Below are 18,455 nucleotides of genomic sequence, written 5' to 3'. Positions count from 1 at the left end.
TCCTGCTACTGTGAAGATGCAGTTAAGCAATTCTCACCGGAGAGAACAGGGCATTCTAAGTAGGGGTGTGCACGTGTTAGATCAATGTTCTTCACCCAGGGACGAAATCCAAACAGCCCCTAAACACGACTCCACACTTTCAGCGACAGAGGGTTCAAAAGCGCTTTATTGATTAGTAATCAAGGTCTGGTCTCTTCAAAGGGAGCAATCAGACAAAGACATTGGGAATTCAGCACAGCATTTGAGCCTGCAAGGGGCAGGGCCCAGTAGCAGCATAAACCAATCAGAACATAACACTTTGTTCTATAAACAATCCTCTTTGTTCTACAGTAAGTTACAGAAAGTTAACTTTGACACAGGAGCACTGGAGCCGAGGCTCTTGTTTAGGTTAGATAAGGCAGATGCAAGGATGCACTCAAGGCGATATTCTCGCATACGTGACATGTTGCCTGCTGTATAATGGCTACTTCACAGTTTCCTTTTAAAAATGGAGACACCTATGCTAACACACGGACCCCCCAATCCGCTTCGTGGCCCGATCCAGAAAATCCTGGCGCCGCATGGATGGCACCACTGCTGCCACATGGATGGCGCCGCTGCCGGCGCAAGGTAGGCCAGCCCCCTGCCCCCTTACCTATCACGGGCTTCAATTGAGGCCCCGGTTGAAGCCGGAAGAGGCCTCGGCTTTCACTTCCGCCTTCAACCAGGGCCTCAATTGGAGCCTGCGACGGACGCAGGTAAGTATCCCTCCTCCCTGCTCCCTTACATGGATGGCGGCACCGGCGGCGCGAGATGAGTCCCCCTACCCCCCCCCCCCCAATTACCTGCAGGCGAAGCTCCGGATTGAGGCGATCCTCTTCGCCTCGATCCGCAGCCCTCCTGACTCTCTTCGCCTCCGCCTTTCCCGGAGGCGAATTAGGCCGCCTCGCTCCTGCTTCTCTGAACCGAAGAGAAGCGGAGCACATCCCTAATTCTAAGCGTCCTTGATAATGATTTTTTTAAAAAAGTGTCAGGGCTGTGTGTGCCTGTGAGCCCTGCCTCCACTACGCCACTGGCCCTGATGCTTCAGGCTGAGGCTGGAGAGGCAGATATTTGTTCTAGATGGATCCAACCCGTTTCTGGAAAGGAGGCACAGCAGCAGAGACCTTGAACTTTTCCTTCTACGGAAGGCAGGGTTGTTTAAAGATACTGAGATGTGCCTAGACCGAGGGCTGTAAGGACAGTCTGGGTTCCCATATAATCAACAAGCAATGTCATGCTTCATTGTGCGACGGTTGGGAAATCCATAAGGCTGCGAGTTCAAGGCTTGCTGGCGAATGAATGGAGCTCTGTCCCTTTTGAAGGCTAGTGTGGCATAACCGCTGAGACTCAAGTCTCCTTCCAAAAAGGGAGATCTATCATGGATTCCTCTCTGTTGCATCTTTCTCCTCAGTTGACTTGTACTTCGAGTCCCTGTTTAAATATTCTTGATTTTTTTTACCGGTTGCCGTCCCCCACCCCACCCACACACTCACCAGTACTCAGCGTTGACAAACTCACCCTGGAACTATTTTTTCAGAGCTCACTTAAAAATAATAGCAGCAGTCTGAAATGTCCCTTACTTGTTTTTGTTTTATCTTCAGATTTGACTCTGAGAAGTTAAATGAATGCCATCCAGTGTAATTTCCCCGTGTTGGGTCTTTTCTGCATTGAACAATAATTTAAGTCTGAAATAGCAATTGAAAGGAAAATGTGAAGCAAACTGCTTTGGAAAGTCATTTTTTTTAGATTTACCCAATAAAAGCTGAGATAAATATCTTTAATATACCTTTAGTAATAAACTTAAAAAGATGGATGATAGTGTGGCAGAAGTAATGTGTTCTGAAAAGTTTAATCTAACTAGCTGCTGTTTGGTTCTATATGAACTGCCCAGGGAAGAGATTTGAAGTTCATAGTTCTTTGCAAACATCACCTTAATGTAACACAACAGTCATAAATGCAAATAATAGTTTTAGGAATTATTTGAAAAGGATAGAGAAGATTTATTTGTTAACAAACGGCTGTTATGCATTTACTTTAAGTCAACTTTAAAATACCCAAGTATTTTTGTGGGAGCATTCCCTAAAACTTGACGGCAGAATGAGACAAGGTATGAAGAGGAGGGGGGGGGGGAAAACTGACCTACAACAGTTTCGAAATGCAGAGCAGAGTTCCAACCTTGGGGAACAGAGCTCCCGCTGAGCTTTCCATGGTGCCAGAAAGGGACTTGGGAGAACTGCAGATGGATCTAACCATGGTCAGAGTTCTGTCTCCAGCCTCAGTGGGATAGATTTGTTGCATCTTATAGTCTCTACAACAGACCATGGGTTATTTGAGGGCTGTTTAACGCTAAACCAACCCCTGCCACATGGGTTCAGACGACACGACAAACCTTGGCAACCCCCTCACGGGGATTGAATATTCAAAATGGCCAGCTGTATGCAATGCAGTTCACCAATGGTGTGGCCTTTCTTCCAAACTCTCCCTTTGCTGCAGCCAGATGGAATTTCTATTACTAGCTGGCTGTTGCCAGAAGGAGGAGCTCTCAATTAAACAACCATAAAAGGAAGGGATTTTGCTTTCATGTCCTGCTTAATAGTTTCACGGAAGCATTTGGCTCCCGGCTGTTGGGAAGAGCTAGATGGACTTCAGTTGAATCCAACAAGGCTTGTATTCTTGTATTTCCATGTCATCCTTTTATATCCATTCCCCCATAAAAAATATTTAATTCTGCAGCATCTGTTGGTGAGATTAGTAACAAAACCGAATCAGGAGAATATAAGTTTTATTTGATTTTTCACAAGGGAAGTCAAGCAGGGATAGATTTCTTTGACAATCTTTGTCTCTAAAGATCTCCCCGGTACCTATCTAGGGTTCATTCATTCTTCCTCTGCTGTCGGTGCTTTCCCGCTTGCAAAGTGGATTTAAAAAAAATAAATTAGTCCAATCTGAAATGTTAACAAATTTACAGATGCTGCTTTGGTAGAAATGGATGAGACATTGGTCAGCAGAGACTTGGGCCACAGCTAGACCTAAGGTTTAACCCTGGATCATCCAGGGGTCAAACCTGTTCATCTAGGTGACACACAGGGGATCCCGTGCTCAGGCAGGGGCGAACCCTGGATGATCCCAGGATAAACCTTAGGTCTAGCTGTGGCCTTGGTCTCGTGAATTTTTCCCAGGAGCGCTTTGACAGAACCGAGGGACTGTATAAAGGCGGGTTGGGTTGAAGAGAGGATGCAGGTTGCAATTCTTTATTGCTCACCTTTTTCCTCCATCCCAGTGTAATTAGTGAGTAGTCTTCAGCTTGTTGGTAATTTCCCAATTGCACTGTAAGGTTTTTTTCCTTGTCAGTACCCACTTATCAAGCTTAAAGTCTAATTACACTTATCTGTGCTGAAAATTGGCCATTATCACTACTTACATTCTCACTAATTGTAAGAAATACTTCCTTAGCAAACTGCTAGATAATTTTACTGGTAATCTAGACTGGATAAGCTCCACTGCTTCTTCCTTCCTTCCTTTCTTCCTTCCTTCCTAGTATTAACACCCCTGTCTTATTTTTCATCTGGCCGGGCCTGTTCTAGGGGTGAGCAAAGTGGTGACCGTGGACATCAAGGGGAATTGGCAGCGCTGGCTAAAAGTCAGAGACCTCACCAAGGGAATGACTTACTTGTTCCGAGTGCAGGCCAAGACTATCACCTATGGACCGGAACTGCAAGCCAACGTCACAGCTGGGCCAGCGGAGGGTAAGTGAGATGAGAGGAACGTGCCAGAGTGGGAAAAAACAAAGAAGTGGAGTTGATTGCATTATTTCAGCAGCCGAGCAGCAAAGAAAATATTCAAAATGCATTTCCCAGCCAAGGGAGAATGAAGTCGCAAGGCGTGATTTAGTGGCATACTCAACAGGCAGCGACAATTGCCAGGTGTCCCTGCATACGAGGTTCAGGCCAAACACTTCTGGCCAGAACTGTATATGCTTATAATTTTTTTTAAAAAAAGAATCTGTTCTCAAAAAGCTCACAAAAATCATGAATTGTGCCATTCATCAATTGCGGCGATGGGGTGGGGAGTCCAAATTTCACAGTAGAATAATATCTTTATTTGACATTTTGGTTGGTCCTCATTAAAGGTATTACTCTATTGTAGCTTTCTGCTCTTACCCCCACCCAAAAAGCTGAACCCCAGAACCTGTATAATTTGTCTTATTTTCCAGTGTTATTTTTTTCCCCACCTTTTCTTTGCTAGTTTTGCTAATCATGGAAAGGGCTGGACCCCTACAGGGCTGCCAGATAAGCCTCCATGGATCCTGCAAATAAAACTAAAACTGTTTATTACGATCTATAACCAGACTGAGATCTCACACATCAATAGATCAGAACACCATCAACGCTGGGCAAATTAAGAACATGTTAACTGGACTCTCAGCTTAACTGCAACAGGAAAAAAACGACTGAGCAGCCTTTTCAGTAACTACAGGGATGATGTCAGCTAAACCACTGGTCTTCAACTGGTGGGTCGCGACCCAAAAGTGGGTCGTGAGATCAGTCCAGATGGGTTCGCGCCAAAGCTGTTGCCGCCGCATGGGGCAGGGAGAAAATTGTGGAAGTGGGTCCCAAGTTGCAGCTTGGGCGTCCGAGGTGGGTGTTGGGTTTGGACCAGTTGAAGGACACTGAGCTCAGCAATAAGTTCCTGGCTTCCCGTAGTGAGAACAGGGTTGTCCCAAGGAAGAAAACACTTCCTATACTCCTGATTACTCACCAGATTTCAGGGAGGGAGGGGGAGCCATCAGTCTGAAGGTGCACTGGTTGCTTTTCTAAAGCATTCTTTCAAGTAGTCTTTGAAGCAGGCAGGCATCTTTGACACGTGGCACCTTGTGCGGATCTGACCTCTGCTTGTGGCACGATCTGGCTTAATTTGAAGGCGGCGCTGAAAGCGAGCGGTGGTCACAGTCAGGCCAGGGGCTTCTCTTTTCAAAGGAGACAACAGTTTGCCACAGGCTTGCTGGGCTTTTCTTCTCTGCACTCTGAAGTAATTAGAGGGCATGATATGAACCATCATTTCTTTCGCTCCCCGCCTCACCTTTGCTCTCTCGGTTTGACTCCCGCAGGGTCGCCTGGTTCCCCGCAGCATGTTCTGGTTTCCAAAACAACCTCCGGACTGACTTTGTACTGGACCGAGGGAGTTTCAGGAGGCAAACCCACCACTGGCTACATCATAGAAACCAGACCTTCAGGTAGGCCAGGGTGTGGGAGAAACACAGCGGAAACATCAACCGATCTAGTAATGCAATAATGGGAGCTACAGAATGGAGATAAAAAAGAGAGAGAGAGAGAGAGGGAGAAACTAGGAGAGGAGGAAATATCATCTCAGCACACTCCAAAACATTGGTGCCTACATGCTTTCTTCCTTTGTTCATTGCAAGCTCTTGACCCCACGGCTGGTTGGGTAAGATTTCTTCTGCCCTGCCTCCTATTAGGACTAGGACACCTGAACCGTGGCTTCATAGAGAAGCACTTCTAGATTTCTCCTGCTCAGGGCAGAGACCAATAACATTTAAGGGACTACACAGCAGAGCTCAGCCCGGGAGTGGGCAAGATTTTTCCATCAAGGGCCTTATTCTCTGAGAGGTAATATCTCAGGGGCCATGTTGGACAGGCCCAGAACCAGCCCACCCCCTCTCTCCCTCTCTTAAGAACATCACTATCCCTGACTATGTCTTTCTTTTCAACTCCCTAAAGAATCAAGAGAGAAAGAGAACTGTGTGGGGTGGCGGGGAGAGTATGGGGTAGTAGTGATCGTAACATTTTTCTCCCCTCACTGCTGGCAAGAAACTAGGCTAAGCCCTGCTCGCAGGCCTGGGGCCACAAAGGCCTTATCCCTGGTCTATGGGGAGCAACGTAGGAGAGTCCAGATCATCTTCCATCACCCCTAATGGTGGCTCCATTTGCTTAAACAGCCCCAAAGATGCCTCTGGTCTTCCAGGGTTGGTAGTGAATGGGAAGCAAGACCAGGAAAAGCTCAGGGTTGGCAACCTGTAGCTGTCGATCCGAGCCCACAAAGTTCCTGAAGGCTTCCAAGAGAGCAGCCGAGGATTCCTTTCTCAACAGAAGCCCCCTTGCCCTGCATTCGAATCTGCCCCACACCCACCCAATGCTCCAATGCTGTATTTTTGCAAAGGCCTCCCTGAGCCTCGTGTACCTTGTTTATCTGAAGCCCTGTTAAATCCATTTTCCTTCTCCATTTCCCCACCTCGATATCACTAAAACTCCCCAGGAACTGTCATCTAGGAGGACTTCTGGAGCGTTTTGAAAGTTTCTCTCATTCCAGAAGTCATTCAGACAAATGATCTCCTAAGGCTAGAAGATTCCCATTCTTGCTGAGGACGGAGGTTTTTCCATTCCAGCGCTCATCTCTGTTACTCCATTACTTCCCCTAATTTTCGCGACGCAGCCCCGATAACCATTTCCACAACAACGTTAATGAAATGTGCTTATCATTCAAGGATCACCGTTTCCAGGCAAAAAAGGGTCACTGGAGCTTGCAGCCAACTTTATGATTTAATGATTGGAATAAATGAAGAATATCTAAAGATGGGGCATCTGTCATACAGAACGAAGGGCAGACTAAATTTCTTTTTACAGATACTGAGCTTTTGTGTAGCTCCCGTTAATTGGAGAGACGCTTGCGCAAGAGAACTTCCCAGTGGATTGTGCCCCATATTCAATATGTGAGGACTCTGTTGTGTGGGACAGGGGTTTACCACCTATATTTCCTGCCCCAGGAACCATCATTGCTTGGGCAAGTTCTGGCTACGCCACTGCCTCAAAAGGACTAGAATCAAAGAACAGTAGAGTTGGAAGAGGCTATAAGGCCATCGAGTCCAACCCCTGCTCAGTGCAGGAATCCACCTTAAAGCATCCCTGAAAGATGGCTGTCCAGCTGCCTCTTGAATGCCTCTAGAGTGGGACAGCCCACCACCTCCCTAGGTCATGGGTTCCATTGTCGTACGGCTCTAACAGTCAGGAAGTTTTTCCTGATGTCCAGCCAGAATCTGGCTTCCTGTAACTTGAGCCCATGATTCTGTGTCTTGCACTCTGGGATGATTGAGAGGAGATCCTGGCCCTCCTCTGTCAATAATATATTGATTCTTTGGGGGGAAATAAGATCTTTCATGACTTAGCAGATTTAAATACCCTGGTTAAATGCAGATTCCAGCAATTTGCAGAATCGTTATAGTCAGCTAAGTCAGGATGGACAAATCTAACTGTTTCCCTTTTCTTTCACGCCGGGTCGCTCCCAGAAGCAACTCACCATGGCTTAGCATATCATGTGAACCCAGCCAATATAAATTTGAGTACCGCCAAGATAAACCGAGGGCATATTGTTTGAGAAACGAAGTGCTACGAAGCATTTCCTCAAAGGGTAGAATCATGTACATTTTAGAACATAAGTTTGCAGAGGGTGAGTGTGCTTTATACATCTGTTCCTCGAAGAAAATCCATGTTACTAGAGTGGGAGAGCCCACGACCTCCCTAGGTCATGAGTTCCATTGTCGTACTGCTCTAACAGTCAGGAAGTTTTTCCTGATGTCCAGCCGGAACCTGACTTCCTGTCACTTGAGCCCGTTATTCCGTGTCCTGCACTCTGGGAGGATCGAGAAGAGATCCTGGCCCTCCTCTGCGGAACACTCTTTCAAGTCTTTGAAGAGTGCTATCCTGTCTCCCCTCAGTCTTCTCTTCTCCAGGCTGAACATGCCCAGTTCTTTCAGTCTCTCCTCATAGGGCTGACTATAGTAGATGCCTCTATAGTAGTCTCAGGGAAGCATAACTGGCCAGTCTTGGACTACATGTAAAGGAGAGGCTGTTCAGCTAATGCTCCCGAATGGAGAAGTATGCCTGAGCACTCCCCCATTTGAGAGCTTTCTCACAAGAGTGATTTATTGCACGCTTGTGATTGGTCAGTCACAGACATTTGCGGGTCCTTTTCCTGACATCGTCGATCTCCGATGCCTCTCCCGCCGTTTTCAGGTGGGGATCTGTCATTTTATAAAACTCCGAAAAGGCTGTAATAAATTGAAATCGCGCAATAAAACAGCGCCACCTGCTGTTGGTGGAATGGAAAGATATGGGAAGTAACTGGCAAAAAGGAAGGGGGAAAGCGCGTGTATTGTGCCGATTGTTACGCCCACAAAGACAAAAGCCCTGGTAAGGCTGCAGGATTTTTGCAAAACATGGGGGAAGCCCTTAGGCAGATATGTACAGCACCAGAGATGCCTTGGGGGCCTTCTCTGGCACTCTGGCACTGTGTCCGTGGTTCAATTCTCTGTGCTGTGTCGGTATACAGTACATTGCCTCAACGTTGGCTGAGATGGCCCCTCCGAGGAGGTGGAGGACGAGGCTTTCAGCTGCATTAACATGGCTTTGTGTAGCCTGGCCCCACTCCACTGCGTCAGCAAATGAAGCAGGTGCCAGGGATTGCCCCTCTTCGCTTCTGCTCACCGGGCCTAACGACTGAGTCGCTTAATTCCTCCACAGATTATTTTAATCCTATTCATGCCGCTGTAATAAACAAACGGGCCCATTTGTGCACTCGGGTTCCTATTCTTCATTCAGGGTGGAATCTGCAGAGAGCGTGAAATGCGATCCAGGCAAAGGGGAGGGCAGTAATTGGAATGCCGGCTTATTTCACGCCTGCTTCGGCTTCATTAAAAACACTCTGTATCGTGCTCGGTTTTATTTCTCCTGCGCTTTGGAGAGTACTGCTCTCCGGATTCAGGGCTCAGCCCGAGAAGAGAAGCGGTCGCTTCTTTCCCGAGCCACCGTTTCCATCCAGCACCGGAGACGATGCGCTCGGCGCCTCTCTTGTCAGACGGCGATGCGCCAATCCCAGCGACCTTTTGGAAAGCCGGCGGCTGACCCCGAGTAGCTGACTTCACAGACAGCGCTGCAGCAGAGGGCGGGGAAGGAAGATCTCGCCTGTCTTTGTAACCGCAACCCAGGCATCTTAATAGGCAAATGAAAAGTGTTAGCACTTTGTCAATATTTAAACAACTTACCATTACCTTAGGGTTTTGCATCTCAGCTGTCATCTATTATAGGCCTCATTACCCTAAACACTAAATGCTACATTCCCTCTCTTTCTCTCCCTCCCTTTTTTCCCTCCATCACCCCACCACAGATTCCCCGCTGCTGTAGCTCTCAGGCAGGGAATTAAAATGTATCGTGAAATACATGTTGGCCACTACCTGCGTCGCTTCCACCTGCAGTGCCTTTGCATTCAAAGGAATCCTTCTGCTTACCTTTTTTTAAAAAATAATAATAATAATAATAATACCCTCCAGCTACACCTGTTTGTTTATTCAGAGTTTTCCGCTTACCCAATTCCAGAGATTTCTGGCCGGGCAACAATATATTTTAACCGGCATAAAATAGTCAGACTGTGTCTGGCTCAGTTTGAGTGCCCTCAGCCAGCGTTGCTTCCTGCCTACAATTGCCAGCAGCCCAAATAAGAAAACTTTACCATGAGGATCAGCAACTGGGGAGGCCCATTCCCCCCCCCCGAGGAGTACCAGCTGCCCCTGTCCTAGTTTACGAAGCCTGTTCAAACAACTAGGATCCCTAGGATCAAAATAATAAACAATTCATTTCAAAGATCTCCAATTGCCAACCCAGAAGTAAGACAGAGGGATCTGTAGAAGGACTTATGGCTGTGACAACAATCCATTGGGGGGGGGGGTGTGCTATGGGGCCCAGCCCACTGCCTTCTACTTTGTCCTCACAAAATGGCCCTCTGCTCCTTGCTGATCACCTCCTTATCAGGCTTTAATATGCTCTGGCTTTGGTAGGACCCCTGGGGAAAGGGAGAACTCCAAGTCTACCCTCATTAAATGTCCCCACTGTTGCCAGTGGACACACTGATGGTGTTATAGCAGGTAGCGTCACACATTCCCCATTTCCTACAGAGATGGATGTGAGAATTGATGTAAGACCTGCTTGGCGATCATAACGTGGTGATCTCACAAGGCAATTTCATAGTGGAGATTTACAATTTTACCTAGTTGACGAGGTAAAAATAACCATTTGACCTGGTTTGCACATCATGGCCAATTCCTGGTTTATTTAACCCAGGAACTGGCAGGGACACGTGGGAGCAAGCAAGCATGCCACTAATCCAGTTCTGTTTTCAATAAACAACCAGTTCCTGGGTTGTTGTGTGATATTCACATCCAGAAACTCTAGTTTGCTTACAGGTTAAACAACACAGCTTTAATCCAACAAGAAACCATGGGTGTTTGTTGGGTTAACTCTGGGTTGATTAACCCGTAAACAATCCAGAGTTTCCCACATGCCCGGGGTTAGACAACAACTCTGGGTCTCTGTCTTCAGAGCGATTCTCACAATTTGTGTGTGCTGAACCTTGACATTCTGAATAGTGATTCAAAGGTGAGCTGCTCAGCAGCAAAGGTGTTCCTCTATTTGCGATGTCCAAATATGAAAGGAAGCTTTCTGGGTTGTTGGGGGAAAAGGACACTCCGCCCTCAGCAAGAAGTTCAGTTCCTCCATACAGACAGACATTGGTCTGGTTGGGGATCCTAGTCTTCCACGGAACAGACGACTCCGTAGGGAACGGCTTCCCAGGCTTCCGAGGAGCGATGTCTCTCCAGCCCTCCTTCTGCAGCGTCTTTATCGCTTCTCTTTATTCCATCTTGAACAGAGAGAGAAACCAGCAAGAGTCAGTAAATTCAAAGTGACGTCTGCGGCTGTCTGGCCAGTCTCTGCCACAGGGGCTTTCCCCCTTTGTCCCTCCCTCTGGACGGCAGGCCACGCATCTGACAGTTTGTCAGCCTCCGCTTCGCAATCCGCGTCCTTTTGTTAGCCTGTGCCGTAACCTCAACCTTTTCTCCTTAAAAATAAATTAACATTTTAATTTGGTTCTTGTTGGGCGCCGCGCGGGAGAAGCCTCTGAATGCTTGGCCGCCCGTGTTGACTGGCGTGTGATTAGGGCAAAGTTTTATAGCGCATCGCTCTCCACTCCCCACCCCATGCAGGATAGAGAATTGCTGCAGGTGGCAGAGAGATGTCTAAGTGGCAGGCTTCCATCCGGCCTGTGCTTTAACGTGGCAGGCGTTTGTTAGTGGCCCATGCGCCGTCAGGTCTAGAGGCCTCCATCGCTTGACTGACAGCCTGATGCAGCCCAGAGCCCCTGATTAATTGTCCGTGAAATCGCGCTCTTGTGTCGGCGCGGCGTCTGTTCTAACACCTGCAGCTCGCAGTGCCGCTCGCCCACCGCAGAAGGATAAAACGCGGTCACAGAGCAGGAGCGCTTCCCAGCCGAGGGGAACGACGCCAGGTACGGGGCCCGTGGTCTCCTTCGGTGGCGATGCTGGTGCGCACTCCAGAATCCGATGGAAGGTTCAAAACGCTTCGATGAAAAAATGTACCTTCCCCCACATCCCACTTACACTGGCAACGAGGATGGGCTACGGATCAGCGGGGGCGTCCATAATAATAGGGTGCTTTTTTTTGGCTTCTTCTTCTTTTCTTCCAAGAAAGCAATTTCCCTTTTAGGGTCGATATTTTACCCTTCTTTTCCAAATCCACGTGCCCAATCAAGACAATAGGAAGCAAAGGGAAGGGACAGATGTTGCTAAAGCGAAAAAGCAATTGAGAGCAATCCTCTTGTAACCCCACAGACAGCTGGGCTGCATCTCACAGTACATTAACCAAGAATTGACGAGGAGTAACTGTGCCTAGGCCTGTTTTTTTTGGGGGGGGGGGTCGTTTTTGCTTTTTGCAATTTAGCATGGCAAACTTTCTTTCTCTCTGCACTAATACTAATCTATTCATGTATTAGTTTTCTGCATGCAAGGCTCCCCCATCAAGTCATAGGCAAGACCAAGCGTTGATGGCTAGCCACCAAGGGACCTCTGTGGAATGCAAAAGAAAGCCTCTGTCTCTCTCTCTCTTTCTCCTACTAATGAAATTCCCTTTACCAGATGCATTTCCTGACATTTTTGAGCAAACAGTTTGGAGGAGGCATAGTCATTGTAATGGCTTTCAATTATGGAAAGTAATACTGTATTATAATTAGCATGTTCCCCCATTAGCACCATAAAGAAGGCTGGAGTACCTCACCCGGAATTCAGCAAAATTAAGGGGCATTCAATACACAGCCCAGATGCATGGATTATCCATGCAAGGAGGAAAAATAAGACAGCCTAAAGGCATTTTTTTAGCCTGAGATGGGGAATCCAAATAATTCATGCATGGGCACGCACACACTTCAACTGCAACCCAAACCGTGCCGCCTGAAACAGGCTGCCTCACCCAGCCTAATGGTAGAGTCTGTGTGGGAGCAAACCTCAGACTCCTGTACCCATATAGCTCTTAATGGCTGGGTTCACACAACACGACAACACATACACAAGGTTGAGTTGAGTGTGGGTTGTCCCTGAACCATGAGTGAACCCAGCTGCACTAACAAGCCACAAAGAGAACGTGTCGTTTGTTGTGGTAATTTGGGGTTATTCGTTAACAAACCATGATTTGTTCGCATGGCTGGGTTCACACAACACAGCGACCCGTATTTTAACGACAACCCCTACTCAACACTGAGTGTGAGTTGTCATGTGACGTGAATCCATTCATTGTGTAGATCTGTACCCTATCAATATTGGGGGCTGAAAAGCAAGTAAACTCCAGATTTGATAGGACTCCATCCATCACCTGCTACGTTATGCTCTGCCACTATCCCCAACCAGGGCATTCTGTCCTGGCTTTTTCCCTCACATTGCAGATTCAAGTCATCCTGGCTCAAAATCATTCCCTTCTTTATTATTACTTCCTACGATCTTTGACTAACCCGTTCCATTGAAAGCAGACTTCAGAGCTGTTTTATATTCGATCCTGAAACAGAGAAGAGTGTTCCATGGAGAAAAGCAACCCCAGGGGAAGAGCAAAGCAGGCTCTGCATTCCCCATGTTCAGAGCCATGAGGAGTAGACCGCTAGCCAGAACAATGACTCCCTGACTCTGTTTAAGGGAGTGCCGTATATTTATTTATTTATTTTATATATTAAATTTATATATCGCCCCATAGCCGAAGCTCTCTGGGCGGTTTACAAAAGTTAAAAACAGTGAACATTAAAAAGTATACAAAATTTAAACCATCAAAAATATAAAAACAACAGTATCCATTTAAACAACAACAGTTCTGGGGTCCATTAAAAAATAAACTTAGCATATGTTGTTAAATGCCTGGGGGAAGAGAAAGGTCTTGACCTGGCGCCGAAAAGATAACAATGTTGGCGCCAGGCGAGCCTCATCGGGGAGATCATTCCATAATTGGGAGGCCACCACTGAAAAGGCCCTCTCCCTTGTTGCCATCCGCCGAGCTTCCCTCGGAGTAGACACTCGGAGGAGGACCTTAGATGTTGAGCGCAGTGTACGGGTAGGTTCATGTCGGGAGAGGCGTTCCGTCAGGTATTGTGGTCCCAAGCCGGGCAAGAACAGAATTTGAATCATAATGGATTCAGCAAGATTACACTCTGATATTCTCATCTAAATGGCAGCTTTACATTGTTTCAAGGGAGAGGTAAAGAGAAGAGGAGCTACAGGTGAAGAGTAAGGCCAGTTGCAAGTAGAACTGATAGACTGTCCTAAAGCTTCATCACACCTACCCATTTCCCTCGAGTTATCCCATTAGGCGCATGAAAGCTGTCGTTGCTGTTTTTGTTAGCCCTAAGGAGGTTCGCTTGGCACCTACATGATATGCTTTTAGACGCCAGGTGAAGAAGACCTTTTTCTTCTCCCAGCATTTTAACAGTCTGTAAATACATTTTAACTTGGTGTTTTAAATTTGTAATTTCGCATTGCTGCTGTTTTGATCTGGTTAAGCTTTTATATTGTGTTTTATATGATGGTTTTATACTGTTGTTTTATACTTTGAATGTTTTTAATTTTTGTGAACCGCCCAGAGAGCTCCGGCTATTGGGCGGTATAGAAATGTAATAAATAAATAAATAAATAAATAAATAAATCACCCCACCTCCAGCCTGCTCCTATGCATGCTCCGGGAGCAGCCATTTCCCCGAGGAAGAGGGAGGGAGAGGAAGGAAATGTCACAGGGGCGAGAGGATTTCTTTACAGGGAGGGTGGGGGGGTGACAAGGGAGAGACGCTTCCTTGGGGGCCGTCCGCTTTTTTTGTGTGTGTACTCACACACACACACACCACACACACTAGCAAAAGCAACTTCAAAAGAGCTTACTATTTCTGTGATTGGCAGGGATAGGATTGAGCTGTTAGTATCTTTACTCGAAAGCAAGCATCTTCCTGAGTGCCAGAATGCTTCAGTTGGGCGACTCTGCTCTCGTCATCCTCCTGTGCCCCCAGTGGCCACTCGGCGAACAATAAACGATTCGCTCTTAAAGGGGTCCACAATACGTCGCTTCTTTGGGGGAAGAAGCTCAATTGAAGCAGGATGCATCGGAGTACTTCACAATAAAAGCAGATCATAAAGTGGAAAACATTGGAGCCCTCTGCATGTAATTCGCAGCAAATGCACAGTATAACGCTGGTGTGATGAAGCTCCTAGTCCATTGAATTCTTTTTTCTGACTTCAGACTTGCCAACAATGGCGGAACAGCCTAGTTTAGCCACGGCTGTGCTTCCCATTCACTTTACCTATGGGATCCACCAATGGAGTTTCCGGTGTGTGACTGTGTGTGTGTGTGCTTCCAGACGGAGGTCTTCTGGTGCTACCAATCAAAAGGCCTCATGCAGCTATTCAGTCTTTTCCTCCTGAATGGGTTTTTTGTGTGTAAAGAAAAAAAGATAGAGGAAGTTGGGGGGAAAGTTGGGACGGCTACATAAAACGTTGCGAATGAGGCCAGCCATGATCAAAGCCTCATCTGGTAGCACCCTTTGTATTTCGAGAGGACCACAGTGCTAAAATGGGAAGTGACCTCACAGGCAGGCCCTAAATTGAAATTCTCCTCTGTATTTACTAACTGAGACAACCCCATCCATTATGAGGATGCTGTACAGAATAAAATGAAGCTTTTATTTGTTTTTACGTACTCTGAGCTATCTCCTCTGTTGCTGTAGATCTTCTCTCTGCCTCTTTCAAGTAAATAAAAGTCTAGGCATTCCTTCTCACGTTGTAAAATTATTATTTTTAAAGCCAGACTTTTATTTAATCCCTTATATCCTTGAAGAAGTATATTACGAGACATAAATGGTGGCATTCTATTGACTTATGATCTGTGCTGGCAAAGTAATGTTTGGATGAATTGCCTGCTTTAATTAATGATCATGCAACCCTAAAATTTGGCCAAGGTGGCCACAGTTTCAACCAACGTGTTCTGCCCACTGAACGTCTGCCAACCGCCTTTGTCAACAAATAGACCATTTGGAGTATTTGTCAATCGTTGTATCTGGCACAAGGCAGGTGGAACCTAATTAATTGCGCCACTGAAATTTACGGACAGCAATACCTAAAGGAGGATAAATCACAGGGGCTGTTGATCGGCCAACGGCACCCTCTCTATAGATGCCAGATCCCCATCTCTAGGGGCCTCCTTGATTAGGTCATCTCCTGGCACAAACCAGGAATTACAAAGTCACAAAGTGCTCCATGGCCGCTGTTTCAGGCCAAACAAAGGGGGCCATTTCAGTGACGTGACGTATTTTAAGCGACCAGTTCCGCCGCAGCAATGGGAAGATTGGTCCTTGCCTTCATTGCTACAGAACGATGCCCGCACCCCGAACCACGAATGCTCACCAAAACTCCTTTTTCTTGCTACTTTTGTAGATGAAGGACTGTGGGACCTGTTTGTGAAGGACATCCCCCGGAGTGCCACTTCCTACACAGTCAGCCTGGACAAGCTGAAACAAGGGGTGAGCTATGAGTTCCGGGTGGTAGCAGTGAACGACTTTGGATACGGAGAACCCAGCTCTACCTCTGTCGCAGTATCAGGTTGGTGAATTGCACAAAGCGTTGCCCTGGAGGCTTTGGCAAAGTATTCATTGCGGGAGGGTTAGCATCTTGGGCCTGGAGTAGATGGTCTTCTGGTGGCTTATGACATCGAAAGGGGGGTACCGGTTGCTTCGTAACCTGAGTAAGGGGATGGGACATATTGCAGAGGGATAGGTCACTGCATATGTTTGTATTTTCACACATACATCAATATATATGTCCATTCTCTGTGTGTAGCTCTCTTTCACACACCTACAGTATGCTCTTAAAGGGCTGATTCCTGGTGGACACTGCTTTGTTCAAGGGCAGGTCCCTTCCCCCCATTTTTTTAGGCTGAACCAACCATTCCCATGGCAATTGGACAGGGTTGCTGAGATCTAGGGGTCTCAAGTTGCCCTCACCCACACAAACTGTGCACCTGGCCACTGTGATTCTTGGCACCTCTCCTGGCTCTGGGATGCTCTCTCTGGGAAGAGCAGGACCTGGTTGAGTCAGACCTTGGAAATAGGATTGGCGCCTGGCCAAATTAACAGAAGGGGGGTTGCAGCTGGACAGCAGGCAGTAGAGAGAAGGGCTCCAAGCCTGAGTTAACCCACCCGATGCTGAAAGAACACCCTCAATTTTGTATGCATTTGTCAAAGGAAAGCATTGGCTTCTCAGAGGCAGCGGGTTGGGGTCCTCTTGCGAATGCAAGACGCCTCGTAAAGCACAGTGCTCACATCTCGCTTTATGCTTGCTGAGAGTCTCGCTTTGACTTGCTTCAGGGAGGCATTTCTCAGACCCGTTTTGCTGCCTCAGCAAATGGGGGAGAGGGGGGAAATCTTTTGTAAGAAACACCTTCATGATTCAAAAAGTTTGGTACCCGAGGGGGGGAATTCAGACTCTTCTGCAGGCCTAACAATGCTCTACTTTGTCTTCTTTTTTAAAAAAATAAAATAAAAATCTCGCTCTTTCCTCCTGGCGTGAAAGACACTCAAGAGCAATTTAGCAGAAGTATAATCAAATGTGGAAATAAAATGTCATCGTCATTGCAGTTCCCTTCCTGCCCTGCTATGTCCCTGCATAGCTAACCCCCCTGGCCTCTAAGTATGAAAGGTAGCTCCAATTCTTCCATCCCTTCCTCCGGCACAAGAGAAGGGAGGGGGGGCGTTTACCAGGGCAGCAGTACCTGTGGCTTCCTCCAGTCCTTACACATTGCAGAGAGACATTTTGCATCAGCCGCGGCGCACTCCACCTTCCTTTGAGCTGGCTGCGTTTCCTCCCAGGTATACGTGTGGCTCCTTGTAAATAAATTGCTTATTTATATGTCCTCCACTTGAGCAGAACTCTTTAATCCACTTGCTCGTGATGCTCTAATGCTTCCTTCAGATTGGCCGTGGAAAAGAAAGACATTTCCTGTTGGGAGCCATGGGAACGAGGGATGCAAAGCCCTGCAGGCACCCGTCACTCGGGTGGATGATCCATGGCTTGTCTGTCGCTGTAATTAATTAAACCAGTTCTCAGCGCTGCTCATTGTTTCTGTCACCACGGCTGAGCTGAGCCATGGCTGTTTTGATGGCACTCTGGTTCTTGTTGGATTCCCAGCAGAAAGTAGTAGATAATCTGTCCAAGGGCTTCAGGCATGTCGTCTTGCAGGAGAAACAGGAAGTGCGAGTGACGAGCGCTTCCTGTTCTCAGTAGGGCTGTGCATCAGCCCCCAAACTGCTTCGGGTTGATCCGACCCTCCCTGACCTGCTCCAGAACCGGATCCAGAGCGAGATCCGGAGGGTCGGATCGAGATTCGCCCATTTCCCACCCCTTCCCCACTTACTTGCCTCCGTGGCAGACGGCAGGGGCAGGTAAGTGGGGAAGGGGGGACAAAATGGGGGCAAATAAGTCTCCCTCTCCCCTTACCTGGCTCTGCAGTCCACCGCTGCATGGACCGCGGCGGCGGTGGCAGGCAGCAGAGCCAAGTAAGCCCCCTCCCCCCCCCTTACCTGCATCCGTCGCGGTCCGGTGGCAGCTTCCACTGAGGCCGCAGCATGCTTCCGGCTTGAGACCTGGGCCTCAGTGGAAGCTGCCGCCAGACCGCGACAGACACAGGTAAGCCCCCCTCCCCCCCACCCCTTACCTAGCTCCGCCGCCATCGCCACACGGACTGCGGCAGCACCGCCAGGTTTGCCCCCTTCCCCCCCCCCCCACTTACCTGCATCCAGAGCTCCGGATCGAGGCAAAGCGATCCGCAGCAGAGCGATCCGCTTCGCCTCACTCTGCAGCTCCCCCAACCCGATTCGGATCCGCCCTTAGCGGATGCAGATCGGGTCCCTCCGCTCCCGATTCAGGGATCCGAATCGGAGCGGAGCACAGCCCTAGTTCTCAGTGCCTGGCTGTGGTGTGCGAAGTAGAGTCCCAGCACCACCGCCCTGCCTCCAGGGTGAGATGTGCAAAACTGCCTTTGCATCAAAGACCCGAGCTGCTA

The 18,455-nt window shown here is 47.9% G+C and overlaps 1 protein-coding gene across 2 annotated transcripts in view; it reads left to right on the top strand.

Annotated features, from left to right (window-relative positions):
• SDK1 (sidekick cell adhesion molecule 1) overlaps positions 1-18,455 on the top strand; it is a 563,777-nt gene that overhangs the window by 526,076 nt on the left and 19,246 nt on the right. For both annotated transcript variants that reach the window (XM_063143659.1, XM_063143658.1), the window contains exons 39-41: positions 3,606-3,767; positions 5,129-5,254; positions 15,833-15,997. In XM_063143659.1, the coding sequence (XP_062999729.1) occupies positions 3,606-3,767; positions 5,129-5,254; positions 15,833-15,997 (453 nt within the window). The remainder of the gene's footprint in view (positions 1-3,605; positions 3,768-5,128; positions 5,255-15,832; positions 15,998-18,455) is intronic.

This window comes from Elgaria multicarinata, chromosome 17, assembly GCF_023053635.1.
Source record: "Elgaria multicarinata webbii isolate HBS135686 ecotype San Diego chromosome 17, rElgMul1.1.pri, whole genome shotgun sequence".
NCBI lineage: Eukaryota > Metazoa > Chordata > Lepidosauria > Squamata > Anguidae > Elgaria > Elgaria multicarinata.
Note: the sequence above shows the minus strand (reverse complement) of the source record. Positions and strands in the feature narration are given on the sequence as shown.